At 39.7% G+C, this 21,014-nt stretch overlaps 1 protein-coding gene across 1 annotated transcript; it reads right to left on the bottom strand.

Moving 5' to 3' along the window:
* Positions 1-15,548: 15,548 nt before the first annotated feature.
* LOC147886562 (uncharacterized) lies at positions 15,549-16,382 on the bottom strand. Its single transcript, XM_087395877.1, has one exon. It carries the CDS (start codon positions 16,178-16,180, stop codon positions 15,572-15,574), a length of 609 nt encoding a protein of 202 aa, XP_087252003.1. The 5' UTR covers positions 16,181-16,382; the 3' UTR covers positions 15,549-15,571.
* Positions 16,383-21,014: the final 4,632 nt, after the last annotated feature.

The raw sequence follows: 21,014 nt of genomic DNA, 5'->3' as shown, positions 1-21,014 counted from the left end.
TCTTCACACTCACATACTTTCTTTTTGTAAATAGTGTCTTGCGTTTTCCAATTGTAAGCCGATCAAACCTCGAATCCATTTCCCTTGAATCTTCATCTCTATAATTAAATGTTGTGTGGGCTTGAGAATTATTTGATACCTTATAATATCTTGGAAATGGCAATTTGGTAGACATGTTCATTGATCTCAATTTGTTGCCAATGCCTCTTGAATTTTGTGGTTAAACTCTTTCGCCTTCGTAACTCAAGATTCTCCCGTCTATATTCTCTGGCATGCTAGCAACAATATTACGAACAACATGACAAGTCTCAGATTCTCTGCTCCTTTTGCCCTGTGTTCAAGTTGTAACATCATTATCATTGTCACTAATATCATCAATTCATGTTATTGCATCACTTATCCACAATCTTTGCGTGTATTTTTCTTTGTGGTCCCATCTTATTATTCTCAACACAAGACAAGTCTTCTATATCATTAAGCATGTTTAAGTCACTTGCAACACAAGACAAGTCTTCTATACTAGTGAGCTTGTTCGAGTCACTTGCAACACAGGAGGTCTTCAATACCAGTGAGCCTATTCGAGTCACTTGCAACACAGGACAAGTCTTCTATACCACTGAGCCTATTCGAGTCACTTGCAATACAAGATAAGTCTTCTATACCAATGAGTATATTTTGAGTCACTTGCAACACAAGAAACCTTTTCTACATCAACATATGTTACTATAATGTCCTCAATACCTGTGAGCATGCCACTATGATACTCTTGATCACTACTATAGCTTCTTATCGATTTGGATCCCATTTGTTTATAGTCCTTTTCTTCTGATAATATTCTGTTGTGTCTTCCATGATATTGAAGAAAACTGTCTTGGGCAAACTTGATTTCAAGAAAACTAACCCCCATTTACAAGTACTATGAACTTGTAGATGAGACATAGTATTATGGACGTCTAGACGTGAAGTACTATACATTGCATTTTGAATGACACCTGCACTAGTCAACTTAATTATCTCCACTATACAGAGAAAACTCTGAGCATAGCCCTTAAAGTTGCCAATTGCTAAAACTTCTCCAGAGCAAGATAACATCTCTACTTTTTCCCCCATAAAATAAGTTTTCTTGATATCTTGAAAGTATGTCTTTGGAACAATTTCGTCTTGGTCCCAGAGCGTTCTGTGCTTGTATATCAAATATGTCACATTGTAAGATATCTCCCAATGTTTCAAGGTCTCCATGTGGATATTTTAAATGTACTTCATGATTTACAACATTGGTGATTATCACTACACATCTTCTCTTACCACAATGTTGAAAATGACACACATTCATAGGATCAAAACTATGAATTCGTCCAAAAGCCACCAGTTCATTCTTCTTATATAACACCACATCCATACCCTCTGTTAGGGTGAATACCTATTTTATGTACAAAAATAGATTAGCAACTCAAACAAAGACACAATAAATAATCATTGAGCTTATTATTACTTAATAACTTTTATATCAAAACTAGCAGAGAAGGCATTAAACCTAAACCCTACATCCTAAACTTTAAACAATTAATACCAAAACATCTTAACCACCGTAAATCCTAAACTTTAAACATTTAATTCCTAAACCCTAAATCCTAAACTCCTAAACAATAAATCCTAAACCCTAAACTCTAAACCCTAAACATTAAATCCTAAACACTAAATCTTAAATCCTAAATCCTAAATCCTAAACCCTAAACCCTAAACCCTAAAATACAACCAAAATTTAATGAATTTTCTTGATTTGTGCAACAGGTTGGGGGATATATCCAACCTAATGCACAAATCAAAAAATTTGCAAAAATCAAGAATTTTCTTGATTTGTGTAACAGATTGGATATATGATTGGGGGTGCACTCCTAACCTGTTCCTTGAGCAACAAGTTGGGGGATATATCCGACCTATTCCATCAGTCAAGAATTTTATTGATTTGTGCAACATGTTGGATATATCCCCCAACCTGTTGCTCAATCCAACCTAAACTTTAAACAATTAATACCAAAACATCTTAACCGCCGTAATCCTAAACTTTAAACATTTAATTCCTAAACCCTAAATCCTAAACTCCTAAACAATAAATCCTAAACCCTAAACTCTAAATCCTAAACCCTAAACCCTAAATCCTAGCCTTGGGTGCACCCCCAACCTGTTGCTTGAGCAATAGGTTGGGGGATATATCCAACCTGTTCCACAAGTTAAGAATTTTCTTGATTTGTGCAACAGGTTGGATTGAGCAATAGGTTGGGGGATATATCCAACCTGTTGCACAAATCAAAAAAATTCTTGACTTGTGGAACAGGTTGGATATATTGAGTAACATGTTGGGGGGTATATCAACCTGTTGCACAAATCAAGAAAATTCTTGACTTGTAGAACAAGTTATATATATCCCCCAACCTATTGCTTGAGCAACAAGTTGGGGGATATATCCAATCTATTGCACAAATCAAGAAAATTATTGATTTGTGCAACAGGTTGGGGATATCAAGCAATAGGTTGGGGATGCTGCACCCCCAACCGTGTTGCACAAATCAAGAAAATTATTGATTTGTGCAACAGGTTGGATATCCCCCAACCTATTGCTCAAGCAACAGGTTGGGGTGCACTCCTAACCATATATCCAATCTGTTGCACAAATCAAGAAAGTTCTAGATTTCTGTAATTTTTTTTATTTGTGCAACAAGTTGAATATATCCCCCAACCTATTGCTTGAGCAATAGGTTCAACCTGTTGCTTAATTTTTTTGATTTGTGCAACAGGTTGGATATATCCCCCAACCTGTTGCTTGAGCAACAGGTTGGAGGATATATCCAACCTATTGCACAATCAAGCAACAGGTTGGGGGATATATCCCCCAACCTGTTGCTTGAGCAACAGGTTGGAGGATATATCCAACCTGTTGCACAATCAAGCAACAGGTTGGGGGATATATCCAACCTGTTGCACAAATCAAAAAAATTACAAAAATCAAGAATTTTCTTAATTTGTGCAACAGATTGGATACACGGTTGGGGGATATATCCAACCTATTCCACGAGTCAAGAAATTTATTGATTTGTGTAACAGGTTGGATTGAGCAACAAGTTGGGGGATATATCCAACATGTTCCACAAGTGAAGAAAAACTTCACTTGTGGAACATGTTGGATATATCCCCCAACTTGTTGCTCAATCCAACCTGTTACACAAATCAATAAATTTCTTGACTCGTGGAATAGGTTGGATATATCCCCCAACCGTGTATCCAATCTGTTGCACAAATTAAGAAAATTCTTGATTTTTGTAATTTTTTTGATTTGTGCAACAGGTTGGATATATCCCCCAACCTGTTGCTTGATTGTGCAATAGGTTGGTGCACAAATCAAAAAAATTAAGCAACAGGTTGAACCTGTTGCCAAATCAAGAAAATTCTTAACTTGTGGAACATGTTGGATATATTGAGTAACAGCTTGGGGGGTATACCAACCTGTTGCACAAATTAAAAAAATTCTTGACTTGTAGAACAAGTTGTATACACCCCCCAACCTATTGCTTGAGCAACAGGTTGGGAGATATATCCAATTTGCTGCACAAATCAAGAAAATTATTGATTTGTGTAACAAGTTGGATATCCCTTAACCTGTTGCTCAAGCAACAGGTTAGGGGTGTACCCCCAACCTCTTACAACAGGTTGGGAGGTATATCCAATTTGTTGCACAAATCAAGGAGTTTTCTTGATTTGCGCAACAAGTTGGATATATCCCCCAACCTGTTGCTCAATCCAGCCTGTTGCACAAATTAAGAAAATTATCCAATTTGTTGCACAAATCAAGGAGTTTTCTTGATTTGTGCAACAAGTTGGATATATCCCCCAACCTATTGCTCAATCCAGCCTGTTGCACAAATTAAGAAAATTCTTGACTTATGGAATAGGTTGGATGTATCCCCCACCCCCAACCGTATATCCAATCTGTTGCATAAATCAAGAAAATTCTTGATTTGTGCAATTTTTTTGATTTGTGCAACAGGTTGGATATATCCCCCAACCTATTACTTGAGCAACAAGTTGGGGGATATATCGAACCTTTAAGCAATAGGTTGGGGGATATACCCAACCTGTTGCACAAATCAAAAAAATGCATTAAATTTTGGTTGTATTTTAGGGTTAGGGTTTAGCGTTTAGAATTTAGGGTTTAGGGTTAGGGTTTAGGGTTTAGGATTTAGGATTTAGTGTTTAGGATTTAGAGTTTAGGATTTAGGGTTTAAGATTTATTGTTTACGAGTTTACGATTTAGGGTTTAGGAATTAAATGTTTAAAGTTTAGGATTTACGGTGATTAAGATGTTTTGGTATTAATTGTTTAAAGTTTATCCAACCAACTGTATATCCAATTTGTTGCACAAATCAAGAAAATTCTTGATTTGTGCAATTTTCTTGATTTGTGCATCCAATACTAGGTACGATCCTTTGCAAAGGCTTTACTTTAAGTAATTATAAGTCTACTTAGTGAAAGTATCCTACTTATTAGGGACAAGCACATAGGCTAAAAGCATACCTATTCATATTTTCTTACATTCATGCTGCATGGTGTATCAGAAGAAATGAAGAAGTATGTGATAAGAAATATTCATAAGAAATATGTATTCCATATCATGGATTCATACCATGGATATCTAGTGGTTGCTAAAGTAGAAAAATGATATGGATTCAATGATACTATAGTTTTGTACAAAGTCTTTTGCAAAGTATTACATATTGTAACAAAGATAAGCAAGTATGCTAAACCTCTCCAAATTCTATGGTTTTAAATACCTACCTTACAAATACATTATCTAATTCTTCATTCTTCGACTAATAAGTATTATACACATGGAAGAAAAGCATACATGCTAAAAGTACTTGTGTAAAATTTAATATTTTCTTATTTTTTAAATTAATTCAATTCTTTGATTAAATACCTTTTTAAAATTTAAAGGTTATTAGTATATAATATACATAATTTTAAATTTTATTAATGTATAATATTAATCATTTATATATTTATTTAAATTTATACAATAATTACATTATATTTATATTAGTCTTTAAGTTAATAATGTATATTTTTATTAAAACTAAAATTTAATATCTAGTTAATAGTAGGAAGAATATTGTAGAGATTTTTTATATTAAGAACTACCTTACAAATACATAATATTATAGAGATTTTTCATATTAAGGACTACCTTACAAATACACTCACTAATTCTTCATTGTTTTAAGCATAAGTATTATATAAAGCACATATGCTAGAAGACTTCCCATTCAAAAATATTTTCATTGTTATATTTTTTTAATTAATGTATTTATATAATATTTATATTAATTTATAGATTAACAATATATATTTTTAGCAAAATTATATTTTAATATTAGTTAATAAAAATTTATTATATTATGGAGCAAAAATATTATAAATGGATTTCTTATATTAATAAAGTATCGTGAGAAGAGTTTTTGGAGAGATTTATGGTTAAATTTTGTTTTGAAGTTCTTGCATATGCAATAGGTAGAGAGGTTTGAGTGGTTTTGAGGTTGAGAGAGAATTTTGTAACAGATTGTTTTCTAATTTATGTTTTTTATCGTGCCCAATAGGCTGAGAGAGTTTGAGGTTGAGAGAAATTTGTGACAATAGATTGTGAGAGTTTAAGGTTAAGAGGAAAATTTGTGGGAAAAAAGATTTAATGCAAAAGATGGTTTTTTAAAGTTGTTGTGTATATGCAATAAGTTTTTGAGAAAAGAATCGGATAAAAAAATCAAATTTACAAAAACTTGATTCTTAGTTCTTGCATACGCAATAGGTTGGAAATCAGCTCACCTCTTGCAATATTTTAAAAATTTTGGGAATCCTGCAACAGGTTGATGAGAGGAGAGAAGTGTGGAGTGTGAAATAATGAACTTTGAATGAAAAAGAGAATGAAGAATGTTCTACTTATAGTGAACCTAAACGAACTAAAAAAACCTAAAAAACTAAAAAAAGCTGACTTTACCTAAACGCTACCCATTTCCTATAAAACTCTACTTCTTCTCATTCTCTCTCACAACTTTCCTGGAGCTCCTCCACCACCTCCCCACCCAGGTACTCCCTTCCTCCCTTCCCTTCCCCTCTCCTCCCTCCCCTCCCTTCCCCTCTCCTCCTGCTTCTCATCCCCTCTCCTCCCTTCCCACCTCCTCCCGCTTCACATCCTCTCTCCTCCCGCTTCCTCTCTCCCCTCCCCCCTGACTCCTTGCGCTTCCCCCTTCCCCTCTCCTCCCTTCCCCTCCCCTTCTCCTCTTTTCCCATGTCCTCTCCCTCCTCCCACCTGCCCTTTCCCCTCCCTTCCCCTCCCTTCCCCTCTCTTCCCACTTCCCCCTCCCCTCCCCTCCCTTCCTCCCTTCCCCTTTCCTCCCGCTTCCTCCTCCCCTCCCCTCCCCTCCTTTCCTCCCTCCCCTCCCCTCCCTTCCACTCTCCTCCCACTTCCCCTCCCCTCTTCTCTCACTTCCCCTCCCCTCCTTTCCTCCCTCTCCTCTGCTTCCCCTCCCCTCTTCTCCCACTTCCCCCTCCGAGCGGTGAGGGGGAGGTGAGGGGAGGGGCGGGGCGGGGAGGGGGAGGAGCGGGGAGGGGAGGCGAGAGGGGACAGGGGGCGGGGGGAGGGGTGAGAGGGGAGGGATGGGGCAGTGAGGGGAGGGGCAAGAGGGGAGGGGCGGGGTGGGGCAGGGAGGGGCGGGGCGAGGAGGGGCAAGAGGGGAGGGGTGGGGTGGGGAGGGGCGAGAGGGGAGGGATAGGGCGGGGAGGGGCGAGAGGAGGGGCGAAAGAGGAGGGGCGGGGAGGGGGAGGATTATCCCCCCCCAACCTATTGCGTGCCTGTTGCGTCCACACGGGCCAACCTGTTGCGCACTCAATAGGTTAGGGGGCGCGGGCGCAATAGGCGTGCAATAGGTTGGCCCACGTGGGCCAACCTATTGTGCATGCAATAGGTTGGGGGGGGTTAATCCCCCCCTCCCCTCTCACCTCCCCTCCCTGGCCCTCCCCTCGCCCCTCCCCTCTCACCCCCTCTTGCCTCCCCTCCCTGACCATCCCCCCGCCCCTCCCCTCTCCCCCTCCCATCTCCCCGCCCCCTCCTTGTCACGGGAGGCATCCCTCCCCTCCTCCTGCACAGCGAGTAGGTGCGAGGGGCGGGGGGAGGGGCGGGGAGGGGAGGCAAGAGGGGGGGAGGGCGGGAAGGAGGACGGGAGGGGCGAGGAGGGGATTCGGGCGGGGAGGAGACCGGAGGGGAGGCAAGAGGGGAGGGGGGGAGGAGAGGCGAGAGGGTAGGGGAGCAAGGACGACGGGAGGGGTGGGGAGGGGAGACAAGCATGGAGGAGAGGGGAGGGGCGGGGAGGGGAGACGAGAGGCAAGGGGAGAGGCGGGGAGGCGAGAGGAGAAGGGAGGGGCGGGGAGGGGCGGGGAGGGGAGGGGCAGGCAGATGGGAGAGGAGGGGAGGGGAGGGGAGGGCGGGGGCATTAACCCCCCCAACCTATTGCGCATGCAATAGGTTGGGGGGTAATCCCCTCCTCTCCTTAAGTGGGGGTCCTTCGGGGCTCAAAAAATAAAATAAAATAATTTAATTTTAAAAAAAAGAAAAAAATGAAAAAGAAAGAATAAATAAAATTTAAAAAATTAAATTAAATTTTAAATAGTATCTAGAAATATAAGAAAATATTTTTAAAAATATATTTAAACTTGTAAAATTTCAATTAGTTTTTAATTTTTAATATTTAAATATTTAATTAGCAATTTTTTTAATATTTTGAGTTTGAAAATCATTGTTATTCTCATTTTTTGTTTTTGATTGCTTTACAGAAAACTATGGCTTCGAGTTTTGGTTCCAAGATGTCTTTCAAATATCTTGAACATGCTTGGTATTTTATGGAGCGCAAATCAAAATATTTTTTGGTGATCACTGTCGAGAATGTGTAAAGCGTGAAATATTCCACAGAGGTAGTAAGAAATGGTGGCATGGTCTCAACCATCAACATTAAGGAAAACAATTTGATAGAAGTTGTGTGCAAAGGGAAGAATGACGATGTGGTCTACAAGTTACGAGTTATGCACAAGCACTTCTTGAAGCCCTTACTAGATTCAATTGAGGGGTCCCAAGAATTACTTAGTGCCTTAGAAGCATTCAAGAAAATGGGGAATGCATTTCCAAGTGGTGGTGTTATACCTTCAGCAGCAGTAAGGACGCCATCTATAACATGTAACCCTCAAGTTGTACCACCAATATCTATGGTGATAACTATGGTATCTCCAACAAGAGTAACTACAATATCTGCAGCAGTAACTACAGTATCTCCAACTGTACCTACACCAACTGCTGCAACTACAGGAACAAGGAGTGATCGTGGAGCAGATTCAAGTTCCATAGCTATTCCCAGAAAGAGAGCAAAAATAACTCCTACTACAGGTGCAGATTGTTCAAGTGCAGGTTATTTAAAACCAGGCGAAAAATTGGATAGTGATGATTAGGAGGATCCGCAAGAAGAAGATATAAGTCTCGCAGACTTTTCTATAAGTGTGGCAGACTTACATCCTTTAGAGGATGAGGAGTACATTTGGGGATTTTCACAATTCAGCATGGCCACAATGCTTATTGATCGAGCTTCATTATTGACAAATCAAAGAAAGCTAGATAAGACATTTGCACGTAAATTGTATGAAGATACGAGGAAAACAAGAACTCCAATTGCCACTAATATCACTCTTCATCCTATGGCATTTAAGAAACTTTAAGAAGATGATCCTACATTGCGTGATGTCACATTTCAAAAGTACGTGGACTTTCTTGATGCTTTTAAGAACTTTAGAAGGAGTGACTTTGTTCGTGGAGAGTCTTTGTACCAAAGCCGATATGGGACTGACATCGAGAAGAGATACATGCTGGTAAAGAATAGATTCTTAGAAAGATGCAGGTCTGAGCCCATTGATGGGCAACACTTTTGTGAAGCTTGCAGGATCGCCCTTGATGAGGGAAGAAAAGGAAACTTGCCACATATTAAGTGGATGGAAAAGTTTCAACAGGTCATTTGTCATGTGTGCATATTTAACGATGACTCAAAGTACATTCTAGAATCAGAAAGGCTGAATTCTACTGTGTTTGGATTGAAAAAAAGCTCTTCTCTTTTGGAGATCCTGATAAAGGCAAGGGAGTTATGGGTGGGCTATGGAAAGCCACAAACAGTGAAGGGCAGGAGACCTACATCTGAGTACTTGGCAAAGAGGACTTGGTTCTATAGACGCTTGAAAGGTGTTGTAAGCAATACGCAAGGCATACCAATACATGGATGTTACTTGCATTGTCTTCCTGAGGACTCAGTGTTTCAAAGCATGGTGGATGTTTGCCAAGCATATGAAATAGGAAAGATATCCTTTGAGGCACCAAAGCACGCTGCAACTCAGAGGAAAGAAATAATAAAACCGATGTCTATTGTTTGGTGGAGAGCATTAAGGTTTGTTCGAGATGCAATAATAGAAGAAGTATGCAAGAAGATCCTAAACGGTGACTGCTTCTTTGGAAAGAAGAGCAAGCACAGCAACTTGGATGAAGTGGTCACCCGAATGATTCAAAGTGAGGTTGCTCTCTCAGCACTATTGTTTTTATTGACATCTAATGATGAGTTAGCTGGCAAGTCAATTAATGTGGATAAGAAGAAAGCACTTAGCCTAGGTCAACTCCTTGATAAGACACGGGCTAGAAAGTGATTGGCTTCAATGGATGCAGATGCCACACCAACAAAGGATCTAAGAGCTAAAATGCCAAAGATTGTTGAGATAGAATATATGGACATCAAGAAAAAGGCCTTGCAGTCCACTACCCAAGGTAGAGCAATTGGTGGTTTAGATGATGGTTCTCAATTTAGCTTCTCCTATGATATCTTGCTATCAGAGAATTATACAAATTTTGCACACATCAATGGCATTGATACAAAGCATTTCATAACAATGAACGGTCATGCTTGGGAGAAGCCATGTGTATTTTTCATAGATGAATTACAAGACCTTGCAGTGTCACAGATAGTTGAACTTGTGCGGTTTATCATAGAAGGTCATATGGCAGATAAGAAAAGATCAACATTAGTCCTATTCATGACAGAATCACAAAGGGATGCCTTGTATGCGAGTTTGACATCTGCATTTGGGTATTTACTTTCAAAAGTATACCATGGTATAGTCCTACGCAATCATATGACTGTCTTGGAAGGCATTGCCATTTAAGTCTTGTAGCTTTTCTTGATGTGCTTCTTATCCAGGGGTGGTGGCAATCTAATCAAAATTCCTTTAAGGACTCTCGAGCTTCATTACTTTGAGGACAATAAGGTTAAACTTGATGCAGCAATGGTGGATTACAAAAAGCCGATGGATCCTGATGTGATATTAGAGATGACAAAGAATTTACTGAATGATGGGTGGGAAGTAGCATTGTATCGAATGGGTTTTGCTGCTAAGAAATTGCTACACCAAGGTAGAAATGTAAATGTCATTGATACCCCCCATCAGATTGAGTTCTTTGACACATATTATAGTTGCACTACCTTCTTTGAAGAGGAAAAGTCAAAGAAGAGGGTAGTGAGAAAAATGTCGAAGACAAGGATAGTGAGTCTGAGGGTGATGATTCTAGCTCAGATGATGATGAGGATGAAAGCTCTGCATCCGATGACTTACACCAAGAAGAAATCCGCACAAAGAATAAGGGTGATCAATTGTCAACTAGAGTCAAGGAGGTTCCACTCATCATACGGGAAGGCTCAAGGCAGCAAGAAGTAGTAGTACAACATGTCATAGGAAAAGGTAAGGCTAAAGAGGTGGAAGCACTTTCCTTGAAATTAAAAGTGAGGAAGGCACCTTTGATCTTGGGTGAAGGACATGCAAGTGGATCAAGCAAGGAAGCCTTACCCAAAGAAGGTATGGATGAGGCAAAGCATGACCAGGAGGAGTTACCAGGAGGCATAGATGGTTTTTCAACCATGACCTTACAAACTCCAAGGCAACCTACTAGTCAGGAACCTAGTAGCCAGGACCCTACTCACCAAGAACTTGGACATGAGACTTTAGAGTAGCCTACTAGTCAGGTGCTTGGAACTAAAGAGCAAACTACTATGGACCTTGCTATTGAGACTCCAGTCTTAGAGCAGCCTATTAGTTAAGACCCTGGTAGTCAAGGGCACATTGAGGACATTGGTACTGTCTTAGAGTAGCCTATTAGTCAGGACCCTAGTAGTTAAGGGCCTGGCATTGAGGACATTGGTACTGAGGAACATGATGGTTGGCGGCTTTGTAATCACAAGTTTTGAACTTCTATGTAAAGCGACTATCTAATAAAAAGTTAACTACTTTTTTTATTTCTTTACTCTCATTATTGTGTATAAAGATTTTTTATGAGGTCCATTTTATACTTAATGGTGTATTTTAAACTTTATGTCAATGTATTTTAATAATTAAGGGTGTTTTTTAATACCAAGTGAGGTGTATATGTACACCACTTATACATAAAAGGATTTGTGTACACTACCTTTCTAAGGGGTTTAAGTACACCACCTTTCTAAAAGAAATGGTCATAAAGGTGTGTGCACACCACTTATACATAAAGGTGTTTATTTACACCACCTTTCTAAGAGAATTGGTCATCTATTGATGTTCTTAGTTGATAGTAGCTCAATTCATAAGAAGTTATGAAGATGTTTATGTAGACCACCTCTGTAACAGATTTGGTTATGCATTCATATTCTTAGTACGTAATCACCAAATCTTTTGTTTGGAGTTGTCAAATCTAGTTCAAAATACAACATTACTAGTATATTCAAAATTTTTGGATTGTTTTTTAGTCCATTTCTCAAATTGGACTTTATACAAGTCCAAAAATTTTGAATAGTGTGTTGACTGTTAACAACTTGGACCCCTACATTCTTTGTAATTGCATAAGGCCAAGTCTTCTAGATTTTTTGCAAAAAGTAAATCTAAATATTGAAGGCCTCCAAGATGAACCTTATGTAGCATACATTGGACATTTTTTCCATCACAACATTAAGGTACTAGTCCACCATTTCCAAGTAGTCAAGCAAGAATTGTTGAAGTAAATAGCATAATCCTGGGGAATGTGCTTGACTTCCTGTTCATCATAGAATTCCAACTTAGAGGCAATTAGCATGGTCATGGCATATTAGGGATTCAAGGTGCATCCATGCTCAAACAAAAACATAATTTCTTTCATAAGCAAGTACACATGTATTGTATCAAGGATTTTCTCAAATTTTTGTATCCAAAAAATATATTTTAAATAAAGTTAAAATGTTTTAAATGATTTAAATCATTAAGACACCTACTTTTATTCACAAAATGTGTTCATAGTTGACCAATAATATACCACTTGATATTTCACTTTTTGGTATATTATATATAATAAATATTTAATATTTATCACATGGTAATTGATTTAAATGATTTGTTAGAATCAGAAAATGTAAATCACGTGAAATTCCTTAGTGTTGATCGCAATCAACTACTTGGAATACTTCAAAGTGCATAAATACATCACCATCACAAAGGTTGTAGGAGAGCAAACCGACCATCCAGATATGGCATCCCAAAGCTACCCTCTTGGAAAACTTACAGTTTCCACTAACTATTTTGAGCTATCTTGGTTATGGGATGCCAGCATAGACATACAATATCCTAAATGCACATGATGTAGTAGGCTATTGCACTCCTTACATGATAGAGACTGGCACAACTACAAGAAAAGCTCGATTAGTGCATCGAAAATAATCTTGCCACATTTGAACACCTATGACAGCTTAGCAACACAAGTATAAACATGTAGGAATTAAGCTCCCAACAAGATGTTTACATTGCGCTATCGTTGCAATAACGAGCTCCTCAGGAGAATTTCTCTTCTTCAATACCAACTTCTAAGAAGAAAGAATACTCCTACTAAAAAGAAAAGAAGCCTTGCAATGTCTCCAAGATGATGACATCAACATATTTTTTGAAGACATTGTACAAAATATTTGCAAGTGCAAAAGTGAACCACACTACCTTTGTGCATGCTACAAAGAAGAAGTGGCAAGGAAAGAAAGCTAGAGAAGGCACAAATTAGATGATTGATATGCTTCAACCAATAGAAGGACCTAGCACACTTCTACCATGTGAGAACTACTCACTCTATCTTCCATTCAAAGAATACAAAAACACCATGCTAGCGACTAGAAGCACGCGGTCCAATGGATACCAAGAAAACATAATTATAATCAAAATCACAACCAAATCATCCTCAACAAGCTCCTAGGGATGGATTACATTCTAAAAGAAACTGGTACAAAACACAAGACATGCAATAGAAATATCAAGCCTCCAAAAGACACACAAGCAATAGGCAGACCGCATAAAACATTAGCACTAAATAAAGGAATGATAATATACATAGATATTCCCTCCACTCTTGTTAATGATGCAGATGGCACATTTTGGCATGCAAGCAATAAAGAACACCAAATAATAGCTTGGATCTCCTTTTAAAACACCATCTGTTCAAGAACGCGATATGACAATCAACCCTTATATGATGAAAGAATATTGCCAATGGACACCAATACAACAAATCATGAAAGAATTTCAAGTAGAGAAAAATTTGCCAAACATCCCCACACGCAAGCAATTCCCAATACAATGAGCAAATTCAAGAACAATACACAGATCCAAAGGACTAATAATGGCAAGCATCGCATTCGACCCACAAAAAATCCAAACTCATGGGTTAACATAGTACACTTGCATGAATTGCATTCACAAAAATTCTATTCCTTCTCTGCAACAAATAGAAAAAAAACAAATTAGGGTTGACATGGTTGTGCCTCGCCTATGCGGGATGAAATATCAAGGCTGCAAACAATATTAAGATGGGAATGCCTCCAAAAGAACATACCCAAATATAGAAAATAATCAAATCCTTGAATACGGTGTCTTTCAGTGCACACCAACAAGACATCCTAGCAGATAGCATTGTACTCATCAATGACATCTTATGCCTCCAAGAAACAAAGTCTACCAAAATAGTTCAATCCCTACTAGTGGCCTTCAATGGCCTATCCTACTTGGACAACTTTGGCCTTCCACTTCTATAGAAGGATGCTCAATCTCTAATCACAAGCACCAGTCTAATCACAAGGATCCCTAATTAGTAATGCATAATCACAAGCACTAGTCTAACAACACAAGGCATTGAGTTAATAAGCACCACCTTCACAAATGAAACATTTCCTAAATTACATGTCATAGGAACATACAAATCCCTTAAAACAAACATCACAGATTACGTTAGAACCCTAGACGATCTCCTACAAAGCTTGGGCATGGCGAACCCAACCATCATCATCGATAACTTCAATGCTAATTGTTGTGATGTGAACTATGCTTTCACCACTCTTGCCAGCGCTCTTCATCAAATATCATGCGTTCAGCTATCAATTCACCCTCTACAATTCACGAACTCATGCTATACCAGATTTGGGCAAATGTCCACCTCCAAAACACCATCCCCAGGACAAATTAGTGCTACTAGTCAAACCACTCCACCACTCACATTCTCATTCCCAAGCCTCGTCACTAAACCTCTTGGCAAGTCCTGTGAAAATTTTCACCGTGTTTTTTAATGATTCATTGCAAAACAATGATATTGCTAATTTTTCTTACTTGTGTCGCTAACAAGTGTTGCTTTGATCCCAAACTAGAGTAATGATGTATGTGGGATGGCATACCTACTAAAAATAAAAGCTTGAAAATGTACGTAATTAGAATAATATAACTTTTAATATCCGAGTTTTGTGGAGCAAGGGGAATACAAACTTCCACCCTCCAACTAGCCCTTCTCTTCATTGCTTGTAATCAAACTCTAAGAAACCCTTTCCATTCTCAAGCTGGTAAGGCTTAATCTTCGGCCACAATTACATCGTTCGAAGCCCATTTGGAAAGGTAAAGAGGGAGGCGTAGGGTCAATTAGCAATCATGCATGACCTAGGGATTCGGGTTGGAACAGAGCACCAATTCAAACGAAGAAAAATTGCTTGCTTATAGCATTTAGCTAGCATACCGGCTTGTAGACATTGCATAAATCTAATCTATGCAGTACGCGAAGGAGAGTTAATGCTCACTGGATTTTGCTGTGTGACTGAGCATTCCTTAGTAGCATGACCCCAAATTCAAGCTGTGTGGCTGAACATTCCTTAGTAGTAATCTGTTGCGGCTACCTGCATGCTCTTCTTTCGACTTTGATCCTGTTGGAGCCGCCGAATGTCCTGCTGCTACCTGCATCTTTCTTGGCCTCGAAACCGTTTTTCAACTGCATCCCTGCATTATCTCTTCGCTTCTGCTTTCATCCCTTGCTTCCAATTGAGAGTCGCCGAAAGTGGTGCCATGTCCGCCCATAATTCCTGCCATTTTGTTATTGCCAATCCTTGGGCGCATCAAGTGTCAAGATTTAATCGCTTCAGGTTCTGGCCATCCATGCTTAACCCACCGCAAAATTTCCCTCCTCGATCGTCTCTAACCTCGGTCTCCATGACCGCATGCTCTTCTCTAGCGTGTACTTCATGTATGCTGTCTGAAGGGCTGAAGAATCACAGACATTTGAAGGCGAGGAAGTCTCCTCCAGCTTCCTTCGAGATTCTTCAAGAAGCCTCTGAAGGAACTCTCTGGAGACCGTCACTTGAGTGGTGTCCCCGTTCTGTTTCAATTCAAGAGTTGGCTCTAGCGGAAGCGGAAGCGGAGGCATGGACTGTTTTGCATACAAACCTTTGTAACTCGCTTTCCTGGCAACGGACGCTTTTGAAATCAGCGCAGCTACATCCTCTTCTGTGAGAGGACGCTCAAATGTTTTTCGCGGGAGAAGGAAATAAATCTGCCCGAGCTCCATCTCCTCGTCGTCTGACAAGGGGGTTATATTTTGCAAAATGTGCAGATGGTTCGAATGGCAAATGCAATGATCCGGATAGTCAACAGTGAGTTCCCCCACGGTTATAGGTCTGTGAAATTCATCAACGAGACCATTGGAATGAACAACTTTAACAACGTGCTTAAATGGAACATGGCCCAATCCGCAAGAAATCAAGTTACCCATGCTCAAAAAACCTGTTCAGGAGAAAGAGGGAATAGATCTTCCCAGCAACGGAACACGTTGAGAAGGCAGATGAGGGAATGGATCGACGTTAAGGTTCAAGGGTTAGCAGGCACTAAGCTAGGCTGCGGACGAAGAGTTGTGATTCAAGGTGAGGGAGCGGCTTGCTGGTTTTACAGGAAAGAAGAGGTCGATGCGAAGGGTGGGCCGAGGCTTGTGGAGGTGGAAGTTGCGATACGTTAGCGTGCAGGTTTTGTATTGGTCGTTGCAAGGGAGAGGAGAGAATAGATTATTATAAAGCGGTATGGCGAGAGAAGCGAAGGGCAAGCAGGATAAACTAGGCGAGGAGGACGATTTCAACGATAATGGAACCGATTGGAAAGGCCGCAGCGATCACACGAAGAAAAAACTGCATTCAATGTGGAAGCTTACTGTATGTGGATGATTTGTTTTCAACAAGATGAACGACGACGTAAAAACAGCAGGAAAGACCATTTCAACGGTGCATGGAGACGACGCCATAGCCGACCCTTTCAGCTCGAAGGGTGCAAATATGGTTCAATTTTGATTTTTATTCAACGTTGCAGGTGGCCTTTACAAAAGTTTCGCAGTTATCGTCTTAACTGTCCGTGACTCGTTCTCCTAATTCTGGGCTGATCTTGCAGAGCATGCTTCACGACGTAAACTAATCCATCAAAAGTCAAGATCAGCATATAAGCTGGGCGGCTGGCAATCAAAGTATATCAATCTACAGTCGATTGCCTCTTTGGACGGCTGCCTTATCATTTTCAACTGTTGAATTGCACGCCTCCATTTTGGCCGGTGGTCAAGAAGACGTCACGCACACGCATATAGACACCACAACACAAGGAATAATTGTCTACAGGTTTGTTGACCACCGCCACTTCCTTAAACTCGCCTCCCCCCACAAAAATAAAGTGCTCTCCTATATTCCTTCTCCTCCTCCTCCTCCATCTCCTCCTCTCCTCACCTCTTTGCTCCTGGTGCACCATTCCTCCTCCCCCCTGCACTACACCAATCCCCACACCTTTCGACGCCATCGCTTACGCCCAACCTCACATGAACCCACAAATAGAACAATCCCCAGTTGCCTTTTCATTCTACAAGTTGCATCATACATGAGCCCACAAACAGAAAAGTACTCGAGCTAGCAGTGGTTTCCCTTTAAATCCGCAAGCCTTATAACCTCCAACTAGAATGCAACACTTGGTCTTCAATTGTGCTATATAGTACTGTGTAGAAGATGCCTCCAATGATTTTGATAAGAGCTTATGAATGTTGGAACCCGAGTGTGGGCTCATCCACGGATATATGAATACGTTCATCTCTTAAAATATGTTATAATGAGGTAGGGACAGGAAAGAATATCTGCCTTCATACAAGCTTTATACAAGGAATTAAGAAGAAATTTGGGACACTTACCATCCAAGATGTATACATAAGGTTTTTTTTGAATGCAAATGATTGAGAGAATTTTTTTTAATGCAAATGTATACATAAGGGTTTTTTGAATGCAAATGATTGAGATGTTTTTTTAAGTGGCGTCACCACCTCTTGGGGGAGCTACACACATATAGTTTGGTTGTATAAGAAGCAAATAAGTCACATGGGTGAGTGGGTGAACGAAGAAATAGCACAACAAGAAAGAAAATAATCTAGGATTTAGTACACATGGAATTTCTCTCTTATCTTTCCACCATGCATTTTATATGCATAAATGGACTCTTAAAATGATATTTGTCTTTTGCTCCTAGCAATATTAGAAAAGGGTGGTATTATCTTGAACATCTAGAACAAGTTTTAGACTAGCCCTTACTTGTTGGATTTATTGAGCTTAGTAAAATCATTGTCATTTGTGTATGATGAGATGGTTGCTCTTGCATTTAGTTTTATCTTGTGTCTAAAAATGTTTTATTGTAAACCAATACCACAAGAGTCTAAGATACTACAATAAAACATCTACTTTCTCCCCAATGTGCCAAAGTGTTTTTGGAAAAAATGCACAATGGGTTTGAGTGGTTTTTTAAGAGAACTTATTTTGTTTCCCAAAAAGATGCATTATGGGCTAGTATATCCAATGCATAAGGGATGGAGAACTTTGATGTGATCGGTAAGTTCTAGACTACTACACATATTACATCGTACATGTATTTAAAACTTTAACATTATACAAACCAATTGATAGTTTTAAATAATAAAGATTGCAATTATAGCTACTATTAAGAGTTCAACAACCAAAATTGTTGACTTCTTACCAAGAAACATGACTCTAGGATAGATGGTGCCAAGGGATTGGCTCCAATTCTCCCCTCCTACTTCATAAGGCCACACAATGCTCAAACTACTTATGATAATGATATGCCATTATTTAAGCAAAGCATTGTCATTGGACTCATTATCACATATTGTTGTCAAACACGTGTGTGCGTGAATGTAAATATTTTGTTGTTTTCAAGAAACTCCCATTATAGTTTCCTACATCATATGGTTCTTATAACCTACTATAAGTGGAAAAAGTTAACACAAGAATGCAAGCACCTATATGGACCTCAATACAAATACATCTAATGCAAGCCATTATAAAAGGAGTTCCAAATAAGCAACCTTTTAGTACTTCAAAGTAATCAAACATGCCTTGCATAAAACTCTAGGTCCCTACACCCTTCATCCACATAGAAAGTCATGTTCATGTGATAATGCTAAGAAAATATAATCGGGAGCTTCTTGGTCATTTGAGTTCTTTTAATTTTTTGTAAGTGGAAAAAGATTAATGCAATCACAAAGAGGGGCCTCAATACATAGCCATCTAATTTAATTGTATTTTTCTAGATGTATCTCCATGCAACCACAATGGTGGGTCATTAGAGCTATTTTAGTGCTATTTTGGTCCTAAACCAAGGAAATTATAGTCCTGCTTTACTGGTATTTTAGTCCTTGTTGCAGTAAATCCTAAATGAGGGCAAAAATATTATAAGAGCCACTGCAATGACTGGAGCCATCCAGATAATCAACTAGAATTTATCAAGTGAAATTTGAGAAAAAGATATTACAATGTACATCTAATGATGAGAGCCTTAAAGGCCAAAAGATTACATCTAGCGACCATAGCCATTCAAATATAAAAGTTAACAACATTGCAAACTAAGAGCCTAAAATTTAACCAAAAGAGATTGCATAAATGTAATAAAAACTCAGCAATTTTTGAAAACATTACATCTAGCGAGCTACAAGATCGCTAAGAGCAGGTTAGAGGCCAAAAGATTGCATCCAACCATTGTTGAGTGGTTATGAGCCTCGTTGAGCAAGAGGAAATTTGTACAACTCAGTATTGCCACCAGCCCAGCTTGTTGCATTTTTAGGGAGCCAATTGAGGAGAAGATGGAGAGGCCAAAGATCATGCACATTGCCAGGACTCAGATTATGCCCCCCCCAACAAGTTGAGAGTACTCTCCTATGAAAATCCTGAGGCCTTCATCGACATTTAGGAGGAATCCATGCAGCACGGCCATAAAGAGGCCCAAGGTGAGCATGTCATCTAAGGTGGTGACATGCAGATATGGGGGAAATCGACCGTAGGAATGAAGGGTGTCCACTAGTGCCAGCATTTCTACGCTAGGTGAGTGCAATGAAGTCACCTTATATGAGACGGCAGATAACATTGGGATCACAGTGCATCGAGGGGTGGTAGTAGCATTAGGAAAAAAGGGAGCTCATTTTGGGACCTTTTAGGGTTTAGAAAAATAGGCTCATGACCAATCAGTAGAGGGCCAATGTAACATTGGAAAAATACCAAAAACCATGTAAAAAGATAAAAGAAGTCATATTCGAAATCTCTCTTTTATTAGGTCTAACATACATGATCTTCAAATATGTCTTTTTGTGCATAATTTGATGACTTTGACATCGTTGGCGCATTCGAAGTGGGTCAAAACCCCAAATCAACCCCAGAGACACTGCAAACCGATGCACAGAGGCCCAAAGAATGGTCAAAAATGCTTGGAAAGAAAGATTTGCAGTAAAATGTGATTTGGTCAGTTGGCCAGTCATCAGTTTTTGGTGTCTCCGGGGTCAATTTGTGGGTTTTGTCCTGCTCCTAACACGCCGACGATGTCAAAATCATCAAATTCTACACAAAAAATAGAGAATCTTATATTCGCATTCAATTTGAAGCCTGGGTACTAGACTAGCTTTTTTACAGTAAGTATATGTATCTTATGGCATTTTCCATATTTTGGGTGTAACACAAATAGGTAAATAGTGAATTTCTTGCAGGGCCCCAAAATGATTTTTCTTCTTTCCTAATGGCATGGTGAAGGTGAGTGGGTGAGGAACAGATGAGCAGGGGAGGAGATGAGCGACAAGAGTTAGAGGAGGGAGCGTGGAGCAAAGTAGATCAGGGGTAGAAAAGAGCTAGAGGCCGGGTGTGTGGAGCAAAGTAGCAGAGTGTGTGGAGCAAAGTAGTAGAGTAGGGGCGGATGAGAGCAATGTAGTAAAATGCCAAATGCCACGGACCTTATATATTATAAAGTTTGATGTGGTGGCTGGAGGCCCGGGGTTCCATCCATATTAATTGCAAGCCACCATGATGGAATCTTAGGCATCACCCTAGATGGGTTGGTAATCATGAAAGAGACGCCCGGTGGTGGTAGCTGGCAGGTTAGCAAGCCATTGTAGTGGCTAGTAATTACATGCCAGCTCGATGGCATCTTAGCCACGAGATTGGTGGCTAATGAGAGCCACCACCACCGGGCAGTAATTACCACGAAAGTAAACATGAATCACCTCGAATCACTCATTAACATGCACTCTAGTACTC

Source organism: Dipteris shenzhenensis, chromosome 24 (assembly GCF_047967505.1).
Source record: "Dipteris shenzhenensis isolate YYH24624 ecotype China chromosome 24, Dip_SZ_1.0, whole genome shotgun sequence".
Lineage (NCBI taxonomy): Eukaryota > Viridiplantae > Streptophyta > Polypodiopsida > Gleicheniales > Dipteridaceae > Dipteris > Dipteris shenzhenensis.
The sequence above is the reverse complement of the archived record's forward strand: the minus strand, read 5'-3'. Positions and strand labels throughout refer to the sequence as shown.

Bases quoted from the DNA above. Each gene is read 5' to 3' on its own strand.
- LOC147886562 (XM_087395877.1), bottom strand. From the start codon at position 16,180: ATGGGTAACTTGATTTCTTGCGGATTGGGCCATGTTCCATTTAAGCAC.